General features: G+C 38.6%; 1 protein-coding gene and 1 long non-coding RNA gene across 2 annotated transcripts; both read left to right on the top strand.

Moving 5' to 3' along the window:
- The first annotated feature begins 5,977 nt into the window (after positions 1-5,977).
- LOC145713539 (uncharacterized) lies at positions 5,978-18,739 on the top strand. Its single transcript, XR_014136631.1, has 4 exons — positions 5,978-6,050; positions 8,139-8,209; positions 8,734-8,820; positions 17,892-18,739. It is a non-coding gene; the product is annotated as an uncharacterized LOC145713539 (long non-coding RNA).
- On the top strand, positions 6,263-7,253 carry TCEAL9 (transcription elongation factor A like 9). Its single transcript, XM_081792678.1, has one exon. The coding sequence runs from the start codon at positions 6,359-6,361 to the stop codon at positions 6,878-6,880; it is 522 nt and encodes a 173-aa protein (XP_081648804.1). The 5' UTR covers positions 6,263-6,358; the 3' UTR covers positions 6,881-7,253.
- Positions 18,740-27,605: the final 8,866 nt, after the last annotated feature.

Raw genomic sequence — 27,605 nt, 5'->3', positions numbered from 1 at the left:
CTCAAATAGGTAGTGGAGGTCTTAAATCAGATCCTACTCCACTAGAGAAGTACATGTGTGAAATATGTGCTATAAGATTGTACTGTTAGTGGACTATTCTTTATTGTAGAAGTTACACATACCCAGTGAGAAAATGTAAAAGAATCTACAAGGAAGTATGTAAAAAAAGTATATAAATTACCCATAAGCCCACCAACCATCCAATCATATCCACTTCTATTTTGGTGTATATTGTTCCATAATATTTCATATATATATATATATATATATATATATTATATATATATATATATTTAATTTTCTTAATGTTTATTTTTGAGAGAGAGAAAGAGTGTGAGTGGGGAAGGGGCAGAGAGAGAGGGAGACACAGAATGCAAAGCAGGCTCCATGCTCAGAGCTGTCACCACAGAGCCCGATGCGGGGCTCAAACTCACGGACCGTGAGTACATGACCTGAGCTAAAGTCAGACGCTTAACTGACTAAGCGACCCAGGCACCCCAACACACACATTAGTTTTTTTAATTAGATCCTCTGCAAGTTACATTTTATAACACTTCCATTCCAATAAATATATGGTTGACTTATATTTGTAGGATATTTTATTTCTTCTCCATGTTTTCAAAGGTTTGTCTCATTTTTCTAAATATTATTAATACATGACTATTAAATATAAAATGTAAGTATATAAATGTGGGAGATGCAGGATAGAAGCATCAAAGGAAAAGACTTCAAAAGGGAAGGGCTGGAGAAGGTTCAAGGTCTTAGGACATGTTTACACAACTGAACAGCTGGGCTGAGGCTCATAAGGAATGCCTAGAGCCATTAACATTGTCCAGGGCTGGATCCTCCTTCACACCTGACCTTTCCTAGTGTTATAGAAACCAATTAACTAGAAATTCAACCTTGAAGAGGTAAACCATTAGATTGATTAACACACTTGCTTAGCTGACTTTATGCATGTAGTCTTTAGCAATTATCCTAATAAAAAGAAGCTTCATTCTGGAGTCTGGGCCTCATTCCAACTCGAGTATGAGGACCTTCACTTAACTGCACTTTGTTTGTGGACTCATCTTTTGCAACTCAGGCCATACTCCCTGCAACATATAAATGCAACACTTAAGAAGTAAAAGTTGCCTTTATATTAAATACTCATTCTTAAATATGTCCTATGGGAATAGTTCAGTATATTTTCATTCACATTTCTACTATGATATAGAAATACAGTAAGACCCCACAATAACATGGCTTTTGATATATAGTAAAACCTTGGTTTGTGAGTATAACTCGTTCTGGAAACATGCTTGTAATCCAAAGCACTTATATATCAAAGCGAATTTCAAGAACCATTGGCTCAGTTGTGAGCATGTGATGTTCAGCATTGTGTACTACTTGTATTGGAAGACATTGCTCCTTTAACAAGTTCAATATTATTAGAAATGTTTGCTCATCTTGCAGAATATTCGCATTACAAGTTACTCACAACCCAAGGTTTTACTGTAATATGATGGGCAATAGGGCCTAGAGAGAGGCAGAAATGAAAGGATGACATTTAAGCACCACTGCTGAGTAAACAACTGTGACAAGGTGGTCTCAAAACACAACTGAGTCCCTGATGGATTTAAGTTGTGCATCCAGCTAATTAAACAGGCTCATATCAGTCATTCATGCATCCCTCAATAATATAACCTGGAATTTTATAGTAATTAATTTTGTGGACTTTATTATGTTATGGTGCAATTTAATTATATGCTTATATTTTAAATGCACAAAAATAGGGCACCTGGGCAGCTTAGTCGGTTAAGCATCTGACTCTCGACGTTGGCTCAGTTCATGATCTCACAGTTCCTGAGTTGGAATCCTGCATCTGGCATGGTGCTGGCAGCAGGAGCCTGCTTGGGATTCTTCTCTACTTTTCTCTGTCCCTCCTCTTCTCTAAAAATAAATTAAGAAACTTAAAAAAATGAATGCACACAAATAAATACATGTATGTTGTTACAGAAATGTAGTACTGCATATGTTAACTTTCTTTTTTTTTAATGTGAAATTTATTGTCAGATTGGTCTCCATACAACACCCAGTGCTCATCCCAAAAGGTGCCCTCCTCAATACCCATCAACCACCCTCCCCTCCCTCCCACCCCCCTTCAACCCTCAGTTTGTTCTCAGTTTTTAAGAGTCTCTTATCCTTTGGCTCCCTCCCTCTCTAACCTCTTTTTTGCATATGTTAACTTTCAATTTACTTTAAAAAAAGTTTTTAATGTTTATTCATTTTTTGATAGAGACAGAGTGCAAGTGAGGGAGGGGCAGAGAGAGAGGGAGACACAGAATCTGAAGCAGGCTTCAGGCTCTGAACTGACAGCACAAAGCCTGACATGGGGCTCAAACTCTCGGACCGTGAGATCATGACCTGAGCTGAAGTCGGATGTTTAACCGACTTAGCCATGCAGGCACCCCACTTTCAATTTACTTTTTGAAAAAAAAAATGTTTATTTATTTATTTTGGGTAAAAGAGAGAGCACAAGTGGGTGAGGGGCAGTGAAAGAGGAAGAGAATCCCAAGCAGGATCCTCACTGTCAATGTAGAGCCTGACACAGGGCTCTATCTCACAAACTGTGAGATCATGACCTGAGCCAAAACAAGAGTCGGATGCTTAACGAACAGACTGAGTCCCCCAGGCACCTCTAAATTTACCTCTTTTTTAACCAAATTTCATCAAATGAAATTTGTATGTATGTATAATATAATGGTTATTTTCATTTCTAAATGGTATACACTATTGGTGTAGTTTGAATTGTTTTAACAATATCATGAAGTTTGTTTCTTTATCGTCTATCACAATTATGTGGAAAACTGCTTGGCTCATGAGAATGTGCACACACGTGTGTGAATGCGAATGTGTTTATGCACATGCTTGGGTGCATGTCTGCTATTGCCTAGAACAATTCTCTCTTTCTGTTCCATCATTGCTGTTTTTCACTTGTGGCTTCTCTTTGTATTCAAGTCCAAGTCAAAGGATTGAAGCTAGGAATCCACATCTATAAACTTTGGCATTGTAAATCATTGTGACTACCATTAAATACTTTCTAGGATGAGTAGCTAAGAATGGGTTTACAGGCTGAAGGGAATGCATATTTTAAATACTTAGCAATTGCTTAAGTATGCACTTTCCAGAAAGGTTGACCAATTCAGGTTCCATGACCTGAAAATAAGTGATAAATTCCTTGGGGTTAAGTGCAGAACATGTTAAAAAGTGCTTGGGGCGTCAGGGTGGCTCAGTCAGGTAAGCATCTGGCTTAGGCTCATGTCATGATCTTGCGGTTTGTGAGTTCGAGCCCTGCGTCTGGCTCTGTGCTGACAGATCAAAGCCTGGAGCTTACTTCAGACTCTGTGTCTCCCTCTCTCTCTGCTCCTCCCCTGTTCACACTTTATGTCTCTCTCTCTCTCTCAAAAAATAAATAAAAACATTAAAAAATTTTTTTTTAAAAGTGCTTACATTGAACCTGCTTTCAGGTGATAACCACCATCAAAAGACTTAACCTAAGTCCCCCTAAGGAGGAACAAGTGGACTTCTACCCAGCAAGGCAGCATGAGACAGGCCAGGGCGATGGTAAAGACCCAGGGTCTAGGTTCAGTTTGACTGTTCTCTTCTTTCCTTTCCACCCTCCATTTAGGTCCTGTGTACCTTCTAAGGCTCATGTCAAGGTCTTTTTCCTCCTTGAAGCTTTCTCTGATTATTTTGTGCTAACTGGCCATTGCCTTCTCTGAGTTCCTGTTGGCCTGGCAGTCCACCCTTTCCTTTAAATTCCTCCAAAGGAACCTCATGTCTTATGTGAAGGAGGTTCCTCCTTTTCAGTAGTGGTCTCATATCTGAAGAGTCTGACAGTTTGCTGCAAAAAATAATCCCCTTTTTAAAGGGATTTAATCAGTCTTGATCCCTGCAGACCTCCTCTGATTCCGCTTATCAGTTCTGTAGCATCATCAGCTGGTGCTGGTCACAGTGAGATGTCCTTTAACTACTTGCTGTACCTTTAAATACTTGTGTCATTGCTTGACACCGGGCCCCTGCTTGACACAGGCTTCTGTTTGACATGAGAGAGTTCATTTTGCTTTCTACACTTACTAAGGGTCACACAGTCAGTTCTAGGTCTGGCCTGGGACTAACAAATCTTGTCAAGCCAGTGTTCTGTCTGGGAGACCCAAACCATTATATCTTGGGTTTTCTGGTACTCAAATACACATGCTTCCCAGAAGACAGAATAATGTGAAAGAAGAGTAAGTGAAATAAAACAACATGAGGTGAAGGTTTTTTTTTCTTTCCACATAATCTATTAACCTCTTTAATCTGTCTCACAAAAAGGCACCAAACCTTATTTTAAAAAATACACCTATGTCTACTCCTGTTATTTTTGAAATGTTACCTCTGAGAACTATGTAACTTTTATTGGAAAATTTGTGACTTAAAGACTGAAGTGAGGCTGAAAGGTAATCAATATCTGTTGAAGACTATATGAGCCAAGGGCTTTGAGCCAAGTATCATTTAGAACTTCCAAAAGTCAGTTCTATGAGGCATACGTTATTATTACCTTTCAGATGAGGAAATTTTGGATAATATGTACCTGACAATTGATGATTCTGTAGGCAGCACAGCTTCCTGGCAAATATCACTACCAACGGTCTGGAGTCAAATATTACTTTCTTTTTTTTTTTAATTTTCAATCATTTTCCCCAAATGAAATCCTAATATAATAATAGCTTGCACTTTTATAGCACTTACAATATGCCAGGAAATACTCTCAGGACTGCACATGTGTTCATACATTTAACTAATTTTGTCTTTGTTTTTTCCAACTATAAAAAAACATGTTACTTTTGTTTAAAAAAAGAGAATATAAAAGTATTAAGAACAAAGTGAAAACTACATTTAAAAATCTCACTCCTGTCCCAGGCTCTTTTTTTTGTTGTTGTTGTTTTTTGTTTTGTTTTAACAAACCCCTGCCAAACCAACCTTGTACACAACAGCCAAGGACCAGACTGTATATGAAATGGAGGCTGGAGGAGGGGCGATGGATGGAGGAGTTCTTAATCTTGGGAGCTGAAGGCACGAAGCGACAATTCTTAAAAGAAGTAGAAAAGTTAGTAGCTCCAGAAAGAAAAGATGCAGCTATTCCCCAGTAGTCAGAAAGGCGAATAACATTTTGCCCTTTCGGATAGGCAACAATAACAAAGAAGGACAAGGCCAGATGTATAACGGGGGAGGGGGCAGGGGGGCGGGCGCACTTCTGCCGCGCTTTTGGTCGGAGTGGAGATTGGGGACCCGAGCTCGCTGGTGACGTAGATCTCACGTGACCAGGAGTCGACGTGTACCTAAGTCCTGCTAGTCTGGTCCTTTTTCGCGTCTGGGTATCACCTTTCCTTTAGCAGGCAAATCGCAGAGCCTGAGGCCAGTGGAAAGAGGAGTTAACTTGACGGAATTTTGCAGATTTGTATCAAAATAGGTGCTGCCTGGGGACTTCTAGGGTGGGAGTGGCCTAGGGCAGAGACCTGGTCAAAGCCATCTCTCTACCTCCTACCTCCAAGTCTATAGAAAATGATGACCATTGGGAAAGGGCCTACGGGTCCGGGAAGAAGGACTAGGAGAACTATGATAGTTTAAAAATAATCATTCTCTGCCACCTCAGACTGCTTTCCCAACACCTCCCCTCCCCCCAACCCCTGCCCCAGGCTTAAAGATAGTTTGGAAATAATCTGCTTTTCTTACTCCTTGTCTATTGGGAAATTCCAGCTAAATTGTACTGTGGGGCGGGGGTGGGGGTGGAAGAAGTGGGAGAAACAGAAAGTGGGAAAGTTGTCATAACCAAGTACCTTAATGAGGAAAAAGGTACAAGGTGCTGGTCGCCCCACCAAGCGTTCGCCCCTCCCCCACTGCCACCCCTCTCCCCATCTCCAACACATCCCACTCTACTCCCGTTTTCTGTTTGTCCGCAGGTCTGTTATTCCTAGCACTACACAAGGCTAGAAGAGGCAAGGAAGAAACTGTTCGGATCAGTACAGGTATATGAGGGAAATGTTATATATACCCCTGGTGTCAAGGTGAGGCGTGCGCATGTCAGAGGTTGTGGGCCCCACTCTTCCTACCCCGCCCCCCCCCCCCCCACACACACACCGCCTATTCTCCAACCTACGCTGTTGTAGGAGGGTCTTGGGTTTTGTCCGGCGTGGAAAAGTGGTGGTGGTGGGGACCTTGAAAAAGGCTGCAAGGAGGGACAAGAGACAGGTAAGGAGGTGGAAAATGGAGGTAAGAGCAGCTGGCTCAGGGAAACTCTGATTGCTGATTGAGTCTCCCAAGTGGAAGATATTTGATGATAGCTCTGAATCAAAAGAAGCAAATGCTGAGACCTCTGTCCAGAGCACTGGTCCATTCACCAAGTATTTGGCTTATGGTCACCTTGCTTCCTAGCAGTAATTGTATTCAGAGAGGAATAAATCAAAAAAAAAAAAAAAAAAAAAAAAAAGAAAAGAAAAAGAAAAAGAAAAAAAAGAAAAAGAAAGAAAGAAAAGGAAAGAAGGAAGAAAGGAAGGGAGAGACTCACAAGATGAAATCCTGTCAAAAAATTGAAGGAAAACCAGAAAATGAGAGTGAGCCAAAGCTTGAGGAAGAGCCAAAGCCTGAGGAAAAGCCAGAGGTGGAAGAAGAGCCAGAGGAGGAGGAAAAAACAGAAGGAACTTTTAGAGAAAGACTGATTCAGTCTCTCCAGGAATTTAAAGAAGATATACACAACAGGCATTTAAGCAAGGAAGATATGTTTAGAGAAGTGAGTGAAATAGAGGAGATAAGGAGAGTAAGAAACAAACTTATAGTGATGCATTGGAAGGTTAACTGAAACCATCCTTATCCCTATTTAATGTAGTTTGCCTTGATTTTATTTTTTTCTGATATTAACATTGCCATTTAGCTTTCCTTTGATTTGCATTTTCTTGATATACCTTTTTCCATCTTTCTACTTTTAATTTTTTGCTATTAGTGATTTTAGATGCATTTCTTGTTAATCTGCATCTAATTTTTATCATATTTTGAACAATACACAAGTCTCTGACTTTTAATAGGAGAGCTTTACTCATTTGTACAAAAAGAGGTTCCTGACAGGATATAAAATGAAAAAAAAGTTACTTAGTAATATGTTAATATCATATTTTTGAAAGAAAGAATACATTTGTATATTACCTATATGCACAGAAAAACGTGTGAAGGATGAAAGACAAGAAGTATAATCATTGGTAGGATTATGAGTAATTTTTTATTCTGCTTATTTGTATTTTTCCTTATTCCTAGAATGTACACACATTATTGTTAAAATAATAAAAGTTTTATAACAAAAAAGAAATAACTAACAGTATTTAATTTATTTCTAAACGCACTGGGGCACTTAATGTTTGTTGAGAGAATTTTAGAAGCAAAAGTGAATTCCAAATTACCACCAGACCACTTAGCTAGAAGAATAAATTTATATTTTTCTCATCTGTAAAATAGAGACTATGATCTCTAAGGGATATATGAGGACCAAATAAGGTAATCACTGTGAGCTCTATTCTAGCAGGTTCCCGCCCCCCCCCATCAGCCCATGCAGGATCCCAATTCCCAAGGGATTTGTATCAGCTATTTGGGATGATAGAGAAAGTAGTTCTCACCTGTACTTAAGAATAAATCCAGGCAACTGTTAGGTGGGTGCCACCTTTATGTTCCTTTCCTTCTGTGCCTGCCCAACCTCCCTTTATTATCCCTTTGATATTGTCATGTATATTGGATAGTTCTGCCCCTTCATCCAGGCCCCTGCCTATGGGCTGATAATGTTCTGGAATTCTCAAATAGTGAAGCCCAACATATTTCTTTGGAACACCCAGTGGGGTGAATCCTCAGACCCACAGAAGTGGGGAGAATGCCCATTTCTTAAATTTAGATAGTTATGCAGGGCAACTTGGGCCATATCTTATAGGTATCTTGACAGTTAAGACTCGGATACAATGCATCAATTTGGGGATTGGACCAGAAAACAAGTCTGAGTAACAGATGTTATGCTTTAGTCAGAATTGCTTCTCTTTGAGTCTAAAGATTATGGTTTTATCTTCTGACTATTTCCTTAGGGTGAGTGATCTCTCCAAGAAGACTGGTGACAGGCCCTCCTCACCAGTTTGACAGATGCCTCTAGACCTGAGTAAATTTTAAAGGGAGATTCTGCTTCAGATTCTGTGTCTCCATCTGTCTCTGCCCCACCACTGCTTGCACTCTGTCTCTCTCTCATAAATAAACATTAAACAAATTAAATGGAAGTTCAAGTCAGATTTGGGGATACTGCCATCCTTACCTGGAAATGTGAAAGTGCTATGTAAAACTGTATATCTGCATCCAAATCTACGTACCTATATAGATATCTGTATATGTATATAATGCTCACAGTTTTTCCAGTTGTGTGTTATTTTATTTTTCTGTGATGGTCTTTTTTGGGCAATTCATGACTTTAGACTATTCTTCAAAGTTGTAACAGCCTGATGGATGCTAGTCGGGCTGGATTCTGACTGGAGTAAGAAGCTTCCAGGGGCTCACTAAGTCAGTTTTCTAAGACAAGATGGATCCAATCCCCTGGCACTCAAAGGAGTGGTACTCAGGTAGGATATAGAAAGGCTCATTCAAATCACACTCCTCTCCATGGTGGGTCTGGCTTTGGTTTCTCTGATTCAGATGAAGCAGGCACTAGACTCTCCTTTGCTGATGACCAGGCTGTCCTGGATATACTTACCTGGAGGATGACGACAGTCCCTATAGCAGGTCAGGGCACTAGACTTCCTTTCTTCCTTTTTTTTTCTTTCACAAGGGTACTTGATGAGAACTTTTTATATGGAAGACCTCAAAATTGACTAACTAAAAGCATTGGTTGTGATAGTCTGTCCGAGCCATGACAACTGTGGATGCAATCAGGTTGGGGTTAGAGGGCCTGGTGGTAGGTGGGAATAATTTTAGATAGTACACAAATATATATATATATACACATATATATGTGTATATATATATATATATATACACACACACATATATGTGTATATATATATATATATATACACATATATGTGTGTGTGTATATATATATATACACATATATATGTGTATATATATATATATATATATACATATATATATATATATATATATATATATAAAATTGTGATGTCCATGTGTTTATTTGAATGCATATTAATGAATACTCTGTTTCAGGCAAATGATTATAGAAAGTTTCCTTTTTTTTTTAATTTTTTTTAACATTTATTTTTGAGACAGAGAGAGACAGAGCATGAACGGGGGAGGGGCAGAGAGAGAGGGAGACATAGAATCGGAAGCAGGCTCCAGGCTCTGAGCCATCAGCCCAGAGCCGACATGGGGCTCGAACTCACGGACTGCGAGATCATGACCTGAGCTGAAGTCGGACGCCCAACCGACTGAGCCACCCAGGCACCCCTAAAGTTTCCTTTTAAAAAATAGTGTTCAAATTAAGTTAGTAAGTCAATTTGAAGACAGACATGAGGTAGAACACAATACTAATAGCAAAGGTGGACACAGATGTGGCAAAAGTCATCTTAGTGGGAAACATTGCCCTAGCATAACTGATTTAGGGATAATATCTGGAAACACCTGTCAAGAATTATGCCATCTGGGATTTTACCCTACTTACAAATTAACAAATTAACCTGCTACTGTTTAATGGATACTGGCAAAAGATGACTAGAATCCCAGGTCAGAGATTATAATATTACTCATGGCAAAAGCCATAGCCAGAGCTTCATATTGGTTTGTGTTATTTCTCCATGATCTTCAAGTTCCATGGGGTGACACAGGCTCTTTTATGGATGTCCGCACATGCAGTGCTTTATGTAACAGGAAAGAAGCCTTGTATTTGGAGATTTTATCACTTTCATGGTAAACAAAAGCAAGCCTGCTCTGTGTCCAGGGAAAGATGTTACCTTGTTCTTCCAAGTTGCTTGTTGCAAACACAACTCTGACACATGGCCTGCCTGCGTAGAGTGGTCAGGGTTTTACATTCTTTGTATACCCAATAAAAATGTGCAGGGATGCTCAGAATTCAAAGCAGATTGACTCTCCCAGTAATGGTTTTCTCTGTGTAGTAAATTTTAATTTTTTTAAAGGTTTATTCATTTTTTAGAGACAGAGACAGAGCATGAATGGAGGAGGGGTAGAGAGAGAGGGAGCCACAGAATCCGAAGCAGGCTCCAGGCTCTGAGCTGTCAGCACACAGCCCGATGCGGGGCTCGAACCCACAAACTGTGAGATAATGACCTGAGCTGAAGTCAGACACTCAACCAACTGAGCCACCCAGGCACCCCTCTGTGCAGTAAATTTTAATGTGAATGGCAAGCCTTTCCTAACATCACAAATTTGGATTTATAATTCCAAGGTAAATAAAGCAGATAATGCATTATACTGTAGAGTGTCAACAGGGCATTTGTAACTTTCTAATTTTTACTTAATACATAGAATTTTGAATCAATCCCAATTAACTGAAAACAACTACTAAGAAACTAAAAGTAAATAGTCTATGAGGAACTTTAATGTTACAATAAGACATAGCTACCATGATGCACAAAATAAAAGTAGAGGAGATCAACCAATGCATTTATCAGGATGCTAATGACAGGAGTAATTTTATGCAAATTTTTTCACTGAGAAACTGATAGGAGAGTGTGTGTTTAAAAGCCAGCCTCAAATCCCGTACACACATAATCATCTTTGCCTCTATAAAAGGAAAAGGCAAAAGCCAAGGGAAAAACTGGTCTGTTCCCTTTACAAGCAAAGTTAAAGGTAGGGTAAGGGTTGAGGGAGAGGGTGGGGCATCTCACACATAACAGTGTCCAAAAGCAGTTATTTGATGCTCTGACACCAGCGTTTTGCAACGGCCTTAGCAAAAACAGCTGCATCATTTGATGGATAATTTGGGTATGGAGTGTCTTTTGTGTACTTATTAGCCATTTGTACATTTTACTTTGAGAAATGTCTATTCAAATATATTGCCTGCATCCCCCTCCCTGCAGTATTTTCAGTACAATGTGGGTAAAGAATCTTTAAAGGAATAAGGTAGATCCATATGTACTACACGTTCACTATGCTGTGATTAAAAGAAAAATGAAGGACAGGAGATATAGTATAAAAATACATACACACACATACATATCCATACCCACAAACATCAAAATGAAGCCCTTTAGCTCACTAAAAGGAGTGATCATGTCTTTTTTTTATTAAATTTTTTTAATGTTTATTTATTTCTGAGACAGAGAGAGACAGAGCATGAGTGGGGGAGGGGCAGAGAGAGAGGGAGACACAGAATCAGAAGCAGGCTCCAGGCTCTGAGCTGTCAGCACAGAGCCCAACGTGGGGCTTGAACTCACAAACCCTGAAATCATGACCTGAGCCGAAGTCGGTCGCTCAACCGACTGAGCCACCCAGGCGCCCCGATCATGTCTTTTTAAATGGCATTTTGATATCTCACCAAGCTTCCTGCTATCTGGGTTTTTAAGAAATAATTATTTTTAAAAATTTCTCCTAATGGATAATTGTACCATCCTTGCTTTGTAACTGTCAAATTTTTTTCTTGGACCTAGAGTCCTTTTCCCTTCCATGAACTCTCAGTCTTTTCCAGATGTTATATCATTAGCCTACTACTTAATAAAAAATGAAAGTGAAGCTAAGAGAAAGTGTCTTGGCCAAGGTCACCCAGCTATTAAATGCAATCAATGCCTGCCTAAGATCAAAGCCCTTGCTCCTAATATTTACTCTGTAACAGTTGGTATTTAATAAATATTAACAACAACAACATCATCCAACATCATTGTGATGCTGAAAGAATTCCTGTTATTTCTTCAAAGGTCCATGCCCTTTTGAGTCCTTATCTTGTTTCCCACAGTTCTCCCTGACTGAAGCATTCTCTCAAATCACTCCTCACACACTGAGCCTGGATAAGCCTTACTCATCCACCTCAGAATGGATCTTACTTCTTTTTTAAAAACTTTTTTTATTGAGATATAATTCACATACCAGACAATTCACCTACTTAAAGTGTACAATTCAGTGGTTTTTACTATATTTAGATATGTGCAACTATCACCATAGTCAATTTTAGAACATTTTCAAGTCAAAAACAAACACCATAACCTTAGCTATGACCCCTCCTCCCATGTCTCTGTCCCTCCAGCTCTAAGAAAATACTAATCTACATTCAGACTCTATATATTTCCCTATCTTGGACATTTCATAAGAGTGTGCTTGTATAAAATGTCTTTGTGACTGGCTTCTTTTACTGAGCATATGTTTTCAAGGTTCATCAATTGTGCAGCAATTTCTTTTTATGGCTGAACAATATTCTATTGTATGGATATGCCACATTTTGTTTACCCATTAATCCATTGATGGATATTTGGACTGTTTCCATCTTTTGCTTATTATGAATAGTGCTGCTATGAACAAGTTTTATGAGGACTCATGTTCTTATTTCACTTGGGTAGATATCTGGGAATTTAATTGCTGGATCATACAGTAATTCCGTGCTTAATTGTTTCAGGAATTGCTATACTGTTTTCTAAAATGGCTGAACATTTGACATTCCCATCAGCAGTGTGTAAGGGTTCCAATTTCCCCATATTATTAAGAACACTTTTTATTATCTGACTTTTTGATTCTAGCCATTTTAATGGGTGAAATGGTATCTCATTGTGGTTTTGATTTGCATTTCCCTGATGACTAATGATGTTGAAAATTTCTTCATGTGTTTATTGGCCATTTGTATATCTTATTTGGAAAAATGTCTATTCAAATACTTTGCCCATTTTAAATTGGGATGTTTGCCTTTTTATTATTGAGTTACAAGTTTTTATTTCATTTACAAGTTCGTATCAAATATATGACCTGTATATATTTTCTCCCATTCTGTGGGGTTGGCTTTTCACATTCCAGATGGTGTACTTTGATGCTCAAAGATTTTAGTTTTGATGAAGTTCAATGTAGTTTTTCTTTTGTTGGTCATGCTTTTGGTGTCATATCTAAGAATCCTTTGCCATATCAAAGGTCATGAAGATTTACCCTATGTTTTTTTTAAACAATTTTTTTAATGTTTATTTATTTCTGAGACAGAGACAGACAGAGCATGAGTCGGGGAGGGGCAGAGAGAGAGGAAGACACAGAATCAGAAGCAGGCTCCAGGCTCTGAGCTGTCAGCACAGAATCTGACGCAGGGCTCGAACTCACAAACCATGAGATCATGACCTGAGCCGAAGTTGGTTGCTCAACCAACTGAGCCACCGAGGCGCCCCTATGTTTTTTTCTAATAGTTGTATTATTTTATATTTTATATTTAGATCTCTGATTTATTTTTACTTAATTTTTTTGTGTATCCTGTGAGATAGGTTTCTAATTTTATTAGTTTGCAAGTCACTATCTAATTGTTCTAGCATTATTTGTGAAAGGAAGATTTTTTTTTCCATTGAATGGTCTTGGCACTTTTGTTCAAAATTGGCTGACACATGGTTTTATTTCTGCACTCTTGGTTCAATCCCACTGACCTATATGTCTATCTTGTATGAGTATCACATGGTCTTGATTATCACTGCTTTGTAGTAAGCTTCAAAACCAGAAAATGGTTTGATGTACTTTACTGTTTTCCAAGATTGTTTTGGCTATTTAAGGTTCCTTGCAATGCCATAAATTTTAGAATCAGTCCATCAACTTGTACAAAATAATCAGATGGGATTCTGAAAGGCATTGCACTGAATCTGTAGATCAATTTGGGGAGTATTGCCATTTTAACAGTATTAAATTTTTAAATCCAGGGGCTCCTGGGTGGCTCAGTCAGTTAAGCGTCCGACTTCAGCTCAGGTCATGATCTTGCAGTTTGTGAGTTTGAGCCCCGCATCAGGCTCTGTGCTGACAGTCTAGAGCCTGGAGCCTGCTTCAGATTCTGTGTCTTCCTCACTCTCTGCCCCTCCCCCACTCGTGCACTGTGTCTCTCTCTCAAAAATAAACATTAAAATTTTTTTAAAAACATTTTGAATTCATGAACATGGGATAACTTTTTCCATTTAATTGCATGTTTGTTTTTTTTTTTTCCTTAAGTAAGCTCTATGACTAGTGTGGGCTTGAACTCATGTCTGTGAGATCAAGAGTCACATGTTCTACCAACAGAGCCAGCCAGGTGCCCCAAATTTTATATATTCATTTTTTGGTAATCTCTACATCCAACATGGGGCTCGAACTCATGACCCACGAGATCGAGTTGCATGCTTTTCTGACTGAGCCAACGAGGCACCCCATCTTCTTTAATTTCTTTCAATAATGTTTTGCAGTATTCAAAATATAAATTTTGGACTTTCCTTATTAAATTTATTTCTAAGTATTTTATTCTTTTGATGCTAGTATACATAGAATTGTCTTAATTTCCTTTTCAGATTGTTCATTGCAAGTGTATAGAAACGTAACTGAGTTTAGTATATTGACCTTGCATCCTACAACCATGCTGAAGTTACTTGTTCTATTAGTTTATCAGTGGTTCCCATAAAACTTTCTATGTAAAAGATCATGTCATCTGTAAATATAGTTCTACTTCTTATTTTTCAATCTGGATGCTTTTCATTTGTTTTTCTTGACTAATTGCCCTGGCTAAAACCTTCAGTGCAATGTTAAATAGAAATGGTGAGAACACACATCTTTGTCTTGTTCCTGATCCTACGGGTAAGGCATCCAGTATATTCAGCACTAAATCTGAGGCCAGCTGTGGTTTTGGTAATGGATGCCCTTTATCATGTTGAGGAGGTTCCTGATTTAAGGATGTTAAACCAACCTTGCATTCTGGGATAAATCCCATGTAGTCGTGATGGGTAATTGCTTTTTTATGTTACCAGGATTGTTTTCCTCATATTTCGTTGGGGGATTTTTGTATCCATTTCTATAAGAGATTCTGGTCGATAGTTTTTCTTGTCATGTCTTTGTCTGGTTTTGTCTGGTATTAGTGTAATACTGATCTCATAAAATGAGAGCTATATTCTTTCATTTTCTATTTTTTGGAAGAATCTGTGAAAGATTCTTCTTTATTTTTTTAAATGTTTTTATTTTTATTTTTGAGACAGAGAGAGACAGAGCATGAGCAGGGGAGGGGAAGAGAGAGAGAGAGACACAGAATCCGAAGCAGCCTCCAGGCTCTGAGCTGTCAGCACAGAGCCCGATGTGGGGCTCAAACTCATGGAGTGAGAGATCATGACCTGAGCTGAGGTCGGATGCTTAACCAACTGAGCCACCCAGGTGCCCCAAAAGATTCTTTAAATGTTTGGTAGAATTCAGTAGTGAAGACATGTAAGCCTACATTTTCCTTGTGGGTAGTTTTATTATTATTATTATTATTATTACTTATTCAATCTCTTCACTTGCTATAAATTTCTTCAGATTATCTATTTTTTCTTGAGATAGTTTTGGCAGTTTGTGTATTTCTGGTAATTTGTCCATTTCACCTAAGTTATCTAATATAATGGAATACAGTATTTTATATTATTCCTTTATGATCCTTTTTCATATCGATAAGGTCAGTAGTCATGACCTTTTTTTAAATTTCTGATTCTAGTAAATGGAGTTCTCTCTCTCTCTCCTCTCTCTCTCCCCACCCCTACCTCCATCAGTCTAGCTAAAGTTTGTCAATATTATTGATCTTTTCAAAGAACCAGTTTTGGTTTCACTAGTTTTCTCTACTTGTTCCATTCTCCATCTCATTAATTCATGCTCTACTTATTATTATCCCACTTTCTACTTGCTTTATGTTTAGTTTGCTCTTTTTTTTCCCCAGTGTCTTAAGGTGGAAAGTTAGGATTTTGATTTGAGACCTTTCTTCTTTTTTAATATAGACATTTAAAACTATATATTTCCCTCTAAGCTCCATCCCAGAAGTTTGGAATATTGTATATTATGATACCAAAGTTCCATTCCATAAGCTTTGATATGCTGTATGTTGTGTCTCATTTTCATTCATTTCAAAGTATTTTCTGATTTCCTTTTTGATTTGTTGTTTGATGCACTGGCCATTTAAGAGTGTTTTGCTTAATGTCGAGATATCCATGAGTTTCCAAATTTTTTCTGTTATTGATATGAAATATTATTCAGTTGTGGTCAAAGAACATATCTTGTATCATTCCTAACCGTTAAATTTATTTGAGGTTTGTTTTATGGCCTATCACGTGGTCTACCATGAATAATGTTCCATGTGTATTTAAAAGAATGTGCATTATGCTGTTGTTGAGTGGGATATTCAACATATCTATTAGGTCTAGTTAGTACATGGTGTTCTCAAGTCTTTTATTTCCTGGTTGATCTTCTTCCCATTTGGTCTATTTATTATCAAAAGTGGGGTATTAAAGTCTCCCAACTATTATTGTTGAATTGTCTATTTTCCCTTCATTTTTGTCACTTTTTGCCTCATGTATTTTGTTGCTTATAATTGTTATATATTCCTTTTGGTTTGAGTCTTGTCATTATAAAATGTCCCTCTTGCTTCTGGCTTTTGTTCTGGCATTGGAAACAAATCGGAACAAATTCCAAGAACTTGGAAGCCATCGCTCCATCCTAACAACCAGTAAAACACTGAACAAACTGAAAAACAACTACTCTTCTTAGATCCATTAGAGAATTGAGGTCACTGAGCAAATCATTGCTCCGAAAAAGGAGACACAGACAGGCAAATACAGAGAATTATAATTTGTTGGCACAAAATCCATGAACAGAAACTTCTCCAAGAAACCAGTACTGAGGTAGGAAAACCTAAACTAAAATCAACAAATTGCCAGAAGTTCAATGTGGACATGTCCAGAGAGGCCTAGTCTTAGGGGGTGCTTCCACACTTTTATGAGTTTTACCTCCAGAAGCCCTGGGAGGTTCTCACAGTGAAGACTCTAGAATATCCTCTTGTGCTTCTGGCAAAGGGAGAGGAAAAGTAGCTGTTTTTTTTTTTATTTTTTTTTATTTTTGATGTTTATTTATTTTGAGAGAGAGAGAGAGTGTGAGAAGGCAAGGGGCCTAGAGAGGAAGACACAGAATCCAAAACAGGCTTCAGGCCCTGAGCTGTCAGCACAGAGCTTGATGTGGGGCTTGCACTCATCAACCACGAGATCATGACATGAGCTGAAGTCGGATGCTTAACCGACTAAGCCACCCTGGAGCTTCAAAAGGTAGCTGTTTTTAAAACATGTGGAGCATTCTAGTCTTTGTAAGAAGGCTTTCCCTCAAGAGAAACTGTTTCACCAAGCCTAACCTACTAGAATTCTAACCTACTAGAATTTTATCAAAGCCCAGCTGACATGGAGGAAGGGAAATATCCAACTCCAATCCCCTCTATCCATCCTGTCTCACCTAAGTAAAGGTGGGGTAGGCAACTGAGAAGCACTTGTGAAGGCTGCAGCCCTAACCATACCCAGATGTTAGGCTCCTCTAATTTCCAGTTGATTAATGTATTCTTTTTCAATAATGCCTTTGGGCATCAATTTCTCTGTAGACTAATTGAATCAAATTGGGTTCCTTTGAAGGAAGAGTTCCAAAGGTCAGTGTTTGATATTTGTTCCAATCCAAGGAGGAAGACTCTTCCCAACCATGTCCTTCTGTGGCTCTTTAAAACAATATAGCCAGGCCACAGTTAACTGGTATCTTCATTGAATATATTAATCACTTCCCAAATGCCTCCGCCATAACCATCAGTTTTTAGAGCACTCGTGGCTTGAATCTCTCCATGCTCTGTTCAAAATTAAGTAAGTTTCATCAGGAAAATGTTAGAACCTATAAGCTTTATGATTTTTTTCTCTTCCCAGGCAAAACCTCTGCACCTGTACTCTGGATCTGGGAGTGAGGACAATGGCATTCTTCTTTCAGAATGACACTTCTGCTTTAAGAGCTAATGTCTCAGTGGAGATAGGAAACAGCAGCCTGAGGTTCTCTCAGCAGCCTGAGGCTTACTTTTCATAGTGTGAAACCATACCTTGAGCCAAGCCAAAAGCAAATAGGGCACTTGTATTCTCAATTGTGTCACACCCACGGGACAACCCCCATTCCATCAGTGAGGGCTGGTTGGAAGGAGAGAACACTCCCCTCTCAACTGCACTCACTTGGAGATTCTCACAGTGAACACTCTAGAATATCCCCTTTTTATAATTTTCACCAGTTTCACTGGAGAGTAGGTCACCAGAGCTCTTCATGCTGTCATGCCAGAAACTGACCTTCTACACATTGCTTCTTCCTGGAAAACTTCCCTGGGAACTGGATTAAGTCCTCATACTCAGGGCTCCAACTGCCCCTTCAGTACTTACTACACTCTTCCTCTGGCCTCCTCCCATTAAATCATGAACTCCAAAAGAATATAAAGGCTATATCTACTGTGTTCTCTTTTATATCTCCAGGGCCTTGCCTAGCACATAGTAGATGCTCAATAAATTATGGTTGAACTGGGGTGCCTGGGTGGCTCAGTTGGTTAATTGTCCAACTCTTTATATTGGCTCAGGTCATGATCTCATGGTTGGTGAGTTTGAGCCCTGTGTCCAGCCCCATGATGGCAGTGCAGAGCCTGCTTGGGATTCTTTGTCTCGATCTCTCTCTGCCCCTCCCCTGCTCACTCTCTATCTCACTCTTTCTCAAAATAAATAAATAAATATTTTTAAAATGATGGTTGAACTGAAAGCATAGTTCTTATATTTCTAAAGTTTTACTTTTAAAAGTTTATTTATTTTGAGAGAGAAAAAGAACTTGTGTGTGCAAGCAGGGAAGGGACAGAAAGAAAGGGAGAGAGAGAGAGAGAGAGAGAGAGAGAGAGAGAGAGAGAATCCCAAGTAGTCTCCACATTGTCAGCGTGGAGCCTGAAGTGGTGCTTGAACTCCCAGAACTGCAAGATCATGACCTGAGCCAAAATCAAGAATAGGGTGCTCAACCGTTGGAAGCCACCCAGATGCCCCTTGTTCTTATATTTTTCTTACGTGGAAAGTGCTAAGTCCCAGGAATCAGTACTCCTAAATATGGTACTGAGATTGAGACATGAAATGGGCAGGCAGTGTCTAGCATAGAAAAAGGCTCAAACAATAGATGGATAAAAGAATGAATGAGATATAGATTTGGGATTTATTAGTAAATGAAACTGAGTAGAGGTTAACAGCATGGATTTAGGAAATAGGCTATATGAATTTGAATTCCTTCTCTATTATTTCTTATCTGTTGTTTAGCCTTGCTGTCCTGAAATTCCCTTATTTATAAAATGGAGGATAGTATTAGCACCTACCTCATAGGATTTGGGAGAGAATAAAATAATGAATATATATATATATATATATATATATATATATACACACACACACACACACACACACACACACACACACACAACAATGCCTGGCATATATCACCATTTATAGAAGTACTGTTTATTTTCACCACTATGTACATTTGAGAAAAGTAGGATAATTCTATACATGCTATTTCTAAACCTAAATTTAAAAGAAAAATAATTAATGATATTTTATTCTACTCATAAAAAGGTTACATTTTCCTTGAAGATAATTTAGAAGATAGGAGTAATCAACACCTGACGACCAGCATCAGAAATACACCTTTAATCTCAAAGACGAGGACAACTAAATGGTTGGGGATGAGGGAGGAGTAGGGGCACCAAGTCGCTAGGCATAGGTTTCTAAGTATAAAATATAGTACAAGAAAGATACTGTCATGCTACTAATTCCTGAGTGTCAGATTCATGATGGGAAGTGTAGCCCCTGACTCAGGAGGTAGGGAACAGGTATAAAGGAGGGAGGAGAAAGGGAGGGTAAGAAGAGGTGTGCCTGCATGTGTGTGATAAAGAGAGAGTTTACTCTTTAATTAGAGATATATAAAAAATCAACTACCAACACATAAAAATTACCAGTTTTACTAGTCTTTAAAAAGAATTTCTTGCTTATTCTCACATCTACCTAATTTATTATAGAATATTTGGAAAATGTGGATAATCATAAATTAGAATATTTAGGACTTTGGCTTATCACCCATCACCACAAAAGCCAAAAGCAATTATAAATAAATTTTCCTTTGATTTTTATATATATTAGGTATAAACTTATAAGATATATGATATGTGTGTGTATGTGATTTTGTGTGTGTGTGTGTGTGTGTGTGTGTGTGTGTGTGTGTGTAGAAACAAATAAATAGTATTAGCCAAGAAATCATAGGTGGCTCTATTTCTAGTTCTGCCACTATTTTCTTTGGTAAACCGAGGCAAGCCTCTTAATTTTTCTGTATCTCAGTTTCCCAATTTCTAAAATAGGCTCTTGGATGAAAATAATTCTAAAGTTGTTACAGTTTTGACGATACATAATTTGTGAAAGCTTAGGACTGCTAGTGATACTGTAAATCATACTCTGTAATTCCAAAATTGGGCAAAGGCATAGAAGACATGACTATAAAATCCAATGTTCTATAAGTCTGCTAATCCATTCTTTTGGCCTTACAGTTTATTTCATTCTATTTCCAATCCTTTCTGATGACATTGTACATCAGTACCTAATTGGTACACAGGTGAATAATTGTGGACAAACATCCTAAACTTTTTTTCTTGTAAAAATTAATTTCTTAGAAATCCTTAAGACAGGAAAAATATGGGTGGAACAAGGTGTGGAAATTCCATTTTAGGTCCTACACAAAACTTATTTTGTACTAAATAATTGTAATCAAACAAGTGTCACTTAACACATTGGCTGCCTTGTCTAGCTGGAGGGTAAGAAAGGGATTGTAAGAGGCACATATCAGTAAGGTATGTGATGGTTTTAGAACATGGCTACAGATTATTTGGCATCCCTCCTATCAAAAGTTGGAATCTATAGTCCCTCCTCTTGAATCTGACAAGAGGACTTATGATTGTTTTGACCAGTGGAGTACAGAATTTGATCCTATGTGACTTCCAAGTTTAGGTCATAAAAGGCCGTATAGCTTCCACCTTGTTTACAGGGAAGATTTGCTTTAAAAGCCCTGAGATGGCCATGTTGGATAGGCTGTATGTGGAAACTTTGGTTGACAGTCCCACTTGAACCTGTCCTTAAGCCATCTCAGTCTCAGCTGTTCCAGGATCCAGCTGTTGAGTCATCTACAGCCTTTCAAATTACCCTCAGCCAAGCCATCCTAGTTGAGGCCACAGACGTCCTAAAGCAGAGTAGTCCCTAATATGTATTTTCTGAACTTCTGACTCACAGTATCTGTGAGCATAAACATCAGTTATAGTTTACACCAGTGAATGTTGGGGAAGTTGTTACCTATCAATAGCAAATTGGAAGAGATACGTGCCATGCTGCACATGATAGCCACAGGCACACAACAGTAAAGAAGCCAATGTATTATTCAAGTCAGCCAAATGGAATTGGGCAAGTGTGAGAAAAGGTGAGAAAACAAATGCAGAGTTTTAACTTAGCAGTTCATTTGGTGGGGGGAGGGGGTGGGAATTCATGTAAATTTTTGTATTTCTCCTATCTCATGGGAAAAAAAAAGAATTTTTTTTTCCTCCAGTTTAACCAGATTCCTGCTCAGCTGGCTTCACTTATCTGTGACCATATGAGTTACAACCCCTGAACCAAAAGGGTCTACTGGGCACTATGACCTTGCTAGGTGCTAAAATTGTATTATCAGCAGAATTTACATAGGACTATCAACAGTAAGGCAAGGTAAATTCACCTCATGAACATTGATGTGTAAGTTTCCTGATACTCCTCTAAGTTCATCCACAAGTCTAGGGGAAAGTAGGAATGATGCTAGTGGAAGTCTGAAACTAGAAGGGTCAAGGGAATTCTCTTGGCCCACACATAGTCCAGTTCAATTAATCAGTTTAGGAAACTATTTGGGACATAACTTATTTTCCACCAGAGTCTTAAATAAGAGGAGTGAGTGGCCATGGGTCTTTGGTGTCTCAAGATATCATCTGCAGTCTCTGAAATAAAAAGAATAATATAACTCAGCTGTCTAATAGATAACGATGTTCTGTATATTTGTTGCTTTCACATTCAGACATCTCAGCCTTAAAGCTTTATTATTATTTCAGATTAGATCTCTTGAATGGAATACATTACCTATCAAATGGTCCAAATTCTTACAGTAGCACCCTTAAAATTTCATCAGGTCCATTCTCAATTCTTCAAAGTTATTGGCATCAAAGTTATAATGGCCATAACTTATAGAGATGTTAGAGTTAGAGTAGGTATAATTTCCCATATTTTTAATACTTAGTTTCAATTTAATAAGTGCTTAAACTTATTTATTTTAATTTTTTTTAATGTTTATTTATTTTTGAGAGAGAGAGAGAGAAGGAGACACAGAATCTGAAGCAGGCTCCAGGCTCTGAGCTGTCAGCACAGAGACTGATGCAGGGCTCAAACTCACAAATCACGAGATCATGACCTGAGCCAAAGTAGGACGATTAATCCACTGAGCCATCCAGGCGCCCCAATAAGTGCTTAAATTTAGAGAAAATGAGAGAACTACAATAAGATTGCAGCAATGAAGCATCAGGAAGACAGAACTATTCTAGGCTGGAACAGAGATACCCATACCCACAGAGTCCACCAGGTCTCAGACTACCATCTCCCAAGTGTGGAATTCACCCAGGAGAGAACAATAGGATACTAACTACAATCCAACTGGGTGCATTTCCAGCCAAATACATGTGAGCTATATCATGGCAACATGCAAAAATATTTCAGCAAAGAGTTTTCTCTGATGGGATACTAATCCAGTATCTCCACAATTTGATTAAGGGAAAACTATTTAAGGCAAAATTACACAACAAGGTTTTTCCCCCCAATAGCTGTCTCAATCGTGCTCTTTCTGTCAAGCCCCTCCCCTCTTTCTACTGGGCAATGGGCTTCTTTAACTACATCTTAATCCTGTTCCCCAACTTCTTAGTCACTTTTACTTACTAAAATAGTCTCAGTTGGACTGTTAAAAATTTGGGGTGCATGGGTGGCTCGGTTGGTTAAGCGTCCAACTTCTGCTTATGTCACGATCTCATTCTTTGTGAGTTCCAGCCCTGTGTCAGGTTCTCTGCTGACAGCTCAGAGCCTGAAGCCTGCTTCAGATTCTGTGTCTCCCTCTCTCTCTTCCTCTCCCCCACTCGCACTCTGTCTCTCGCTGTCTCAAAAATAAACAAACATTATTTTTTTTTTAATTTGGCTCTAAGTATTTTAAAATGCCAATCTCAGTTTTAATTCAGAATCCTTCTCATCCCTGTAGGAGATCTATATCTATATCTTCTATATCTATCTACAGTTATATCTGTAGATATAGAGATTGATTGATTGATTACAAGTTCTTGGCTCCAACGAATATGGAGGCTGTGAAGTCCCATAGTGTGCTGTCTGTAACCTGGAGAGCCAGGAAAGCCAATAGTGTAGTTCAAAGGCCTGAGATCTGGAGAACTGAGGTGTAGATACCAGTCTGAATTAGAAGTCCTCACAACCAGGAACACCAAGGGCAGAAGATCAGTGTCACAGCTCAAGCATTCAGATAGAGAACAAATTCAATCTTCCTCTTCCTTTCTGTTCTGTTCAGGCTCTCAGTGGATTGGCTGGTCCTCACCCACATTGGTGAGGGCCACCTGCTTTACTCAGTTCACCAGTTCAATTACAAACCTCTTCCAGAAACACCCTCACAGACATGCCCAGAAATAAGTTTAACCAGGCATATGGACATCCTGTGGCTTAGTCATGACACATAAAATTAACCATCACCACCCTCCCTCCTTCCTTGTGTTTACTCAGATGAGTTGAGTTTGAAGGATGGGGATACAAAGACAACTCTTTATCTGGCTACCTAGTTAGTAAGACTGCTGTCCCTATGTGATTAATCATCACTGAGGCTCAAGGTTTTTTTCTTAAGTTTGTTTATTTTGAGAGAGAGAGAGAGAGAGAGAGAGAGAGAGAGGGAACACACAGGTGCACAAGCAATGAGGATGGGTAGAGAGAGGGAGAGAGACAGAATCCCAAGCAGGCTCTGCACTGTCAGCACAATGAACTGGGGCTTGAACTCACTAACCGTGAGATCATGACCTGAGCTGAAATCAAGAGTCTGACAATTAAGTGACTGAGCCACCCTGGTACCCCTCAAGTTTAATTTCTATATAACCTTCTGATGAGGACTCACACCCAAGCAGCTTCCTTAGGTTTTGTTGGCACCTTGGAAGACTGGGACATACCTTGCATGTGACTCTTAGCTGATGACCCTGGAAAGGCATTACTGTGATTCATAGGTCTCTTTGCCCTACTCTGTAACAGTTTATGGTAAGCCTGTATCTAAATAATTCCCCTCCCTAGTTCCAATCCTAGAGCCTGTAGGCATGATAGGATTTATTTCTCATGCCTCTCCAGAATTGAGAAGTTAGGTAGGGGGTCAATCCTAGCTCTTTTTCTACCTGGCAATACCACCACATCATCTTTCCAAAATGTTATTTCCAGTATCCTTGTAGCTTGTAGGTAGCTCAAAATCCCAGTGGTAAAGCAGAGGAATGAGAAATAAACCTTACCATCTTGTAGATATCCCTAAACTTTATGTGCAATTCTTTTGGGATTCTATTCCCTTACCATCTACCATAATCACAGGAGACAAGGAGAGGGGATAGGTTCTTTCCACAAACATTGCACTTCCCAAAATGTGAACCCAGTCTCCTCTTTCCCAGTACAATACTACCTTTCTATTATTTCAGGGTAAGAGTGATAAAACTAGTTCATTCTCCCTCTGTCCTTGAGGGCACATGAGTCTCTAACTAAGACTCTTGTGTCCTTCTAACTCAGCCTTGGGAAATTTTAAATTTTGTTCTCAGCAGGCTGTTAGCTATCTCCAAATTCTAAGACAATTCCAAGGACAAGAAAAGATCTCAGTCAACACCTCACAACATGTTAGTAAAGATAACATCATTTCCAGGACATTTTTCACCTATCTTTAAAACATCAGTTCATTATGGGGTGCTGGGTGGCTCAGTCGGTTAAGGGTTAAGCATCTGACTCTTGATTTTGGCTCAGGTCATGATCTCATGGTTTAGGAGTTCGAGCCCTGCATCAGGCTCTGCACTGTCACTGCTTGGGATTCTCTCTCTCTCTCCCTCCCTTCCTATCCCTCCCCACCAAAATAAATAAATAAACTTAAAAAAAAGCATTGTTTTAAAAAAAAATCACTTCATTATAACCAATCTCCCATGTAGCTTAATATCTGATCTGGAAAAATACATAAATGTTTATTTTCATCTAAGAAAATTTAGTAGTTTCAAACAAAAGGAATTCAAGATGGATCAAAAAGACAACAGCACAGCATTTAGCCACTGAGATAAATAAAAATCCTCTTTTTAAACTTTATTGTCAATAGTTATTTCAAGGAATTCATTCTAGGTAATTCCTAATTTTCATAAAAGCTTTTTTGTATTGCTCTAAATACAGTCCCCTGAATGAAAAGGAACTACTTAGCCTCAGTAGTGGATGCATTCAGTCAGCAAATATTCACTAATCACCTACTTTGTACAAGGAACCCTATAAGCCATTAGGTATGCAAAGTAGAATAAAGCAAGACATGTTTTGGGCCCTCGTGGATTTTAAAGACAAGTGGATTTAGCTAAGGAAAGAATTATGCTCTGCCTACTCCTCAAATCTTGTTAGAAACTATCTAATAATGGTAAAAAAAAAAAGCCAAGTTTTATTGAAGATTTATTAGGCTCTGTATAAGTACTTGATATATGTGATTTACTTCCCACAATCCCTGTTTCACAGAGGAAGCACAGAGACCTTATAAGTAATTGATCAAAAGTCACACTTCAAGTAAGTAGCAGATATGATTTACCACACAGCTCATGTTTTCAATCAGCATCCTTTCAGCCAATGTCGTTAATAGACCTATCTGTATGAAGAGTTATGAACTGTTAAACAGAATCCAGGAATCACTAGCATTCCTTTAAAAGACATTTTTGGGTGTGATTATGTAATTTGAGCTTTTGGAACTTGTTAAAAAGAAAACCACAAGCCACAAATGGCATCTCTTAGATTAAGGCCGCAAGTCAGTAAACCAAGAATTAATACCTAACCTAACTGCAGTTTTGACTCCCTAGGAATGTAACCTTTAACCAGTCTGTCAGGAATTTTCTGGTCAGTACCAATAAGGTAATCCATCACATGGACCCTCTTCATCCTCCCAAAGTAAAATCAGATAATCCATGTACTAACACCCTTTTGTCTCCAAATGAAGGTGGCTTCAAGTAAAATAATCCCCTTTTCTGTTTAGGACTTCCCCATCCTGCCCTCAAAAACCTTTCTTTTCCTGTAGCCTATTGGAGCTCCCCTCTGTTTGCTAGCTGAGATGCTTCTTAATTATTTAATAAAACCAATTAAATCTTCAAATGTACTTGGTTGAATTTTGTTTTTCAACAAGCTATATATAAAAATATCTCCAAAAGTACATATGTGTAATTGTATATATCTCTAAAACCTCAAACTATGTATGCACTAGGCATATACTCTTCCTTTATTCAATATCCCAACTAGCTTAGCAGGCTAGGAGATTACATAGGAGTTTGGAACCAAAACCAGAGGCAGTAAGCACTTGTCTGACCTGTCTTGCCTCAATGCACATAACTTTTGGTTCCTTTACCACAACTAACACCTACTAAATATTTTTATAATAAATGCAGCTTTCCTAAAGTTATCTGTTTTCTAACTGTGATAAAATTTATTTAGTTACTTCAAGGTGGAGAAAGGAACATTTACACTCAAGGTGAGTTTCAGTCTAAAGTTGCTTCACATACCCTCTGTTTATTTCTAATATTTTTTGAAACACATCAAAAGGCAGATGGCTTTGGAAGTAGTTTCTGCATATTGTATACTACTGATTATTCTAAGGAGATATTTGTAGGGATGGTTTGGAAAGTTAGTAAAGAAAAGAAAGGAGTTAAAAGGCTTCTTTTCTCCAAAGACTATGGTATCAAAAACGTCACAAATTTACATTAAATGACCAATATCTGACAACTGGACTTCTCCCTAAATATTTACAGATCATTTTGAAAATACCAACTGATGCCACTTTTTTCAAAGTAAAAATTTGAAACAAGGTAGTATGTTTCAAAGCGGATGTTAATGTTGTGTGGAACGCAGATAAAATATTTTGTGTGGTAAAGGTGAATGTAATGAATGGGGCTTTTTCATTCTGCACGATGAAGCATTTTTTTTTTCAAAACTGAAATCTTACAATTTTTAATTTTTTGTGGTATGCTGACTTTTTACAAATGGAAATAAAGAGAAATTCTCCCGAAGAATTCACTCTCTTTGGCTCTCTTTCTGACAAGTTCCTTGCTCCCTCCCCACCCCAGCCCACTTTCTAAATTTCCTGGAAAGGTGTGAATTCAGGGGGCGCGGTGGCCCCCGGCGGAGTTGCAACTGCTGGGATGCTGGTGGGGGAAGAGGGGGTGTGGTCAGTGAGGGGAAGGGAACAGGCCGAAAGGGCATAAATCCTGGCCAAGTCGGGAGTGGGAAGGG

Source organism: Panthera onca, chromosome X (genome assembly GCF_046562875.1).
Source record: "Panthera onca isolate mPanOnc1 chromosome X, mPanOnc1 haplotype 2, whole genome shotgun sequence".
NCBI lineage: Eukaryota > Metazoa > Chordata > Mammalia > Carnivora > Felidae > Panthera > Panthera onca.
Note: the sequence above shows the minus strand (reverse complement) of the source record. Positions and strands in the feature narration are given on the sequence as shown.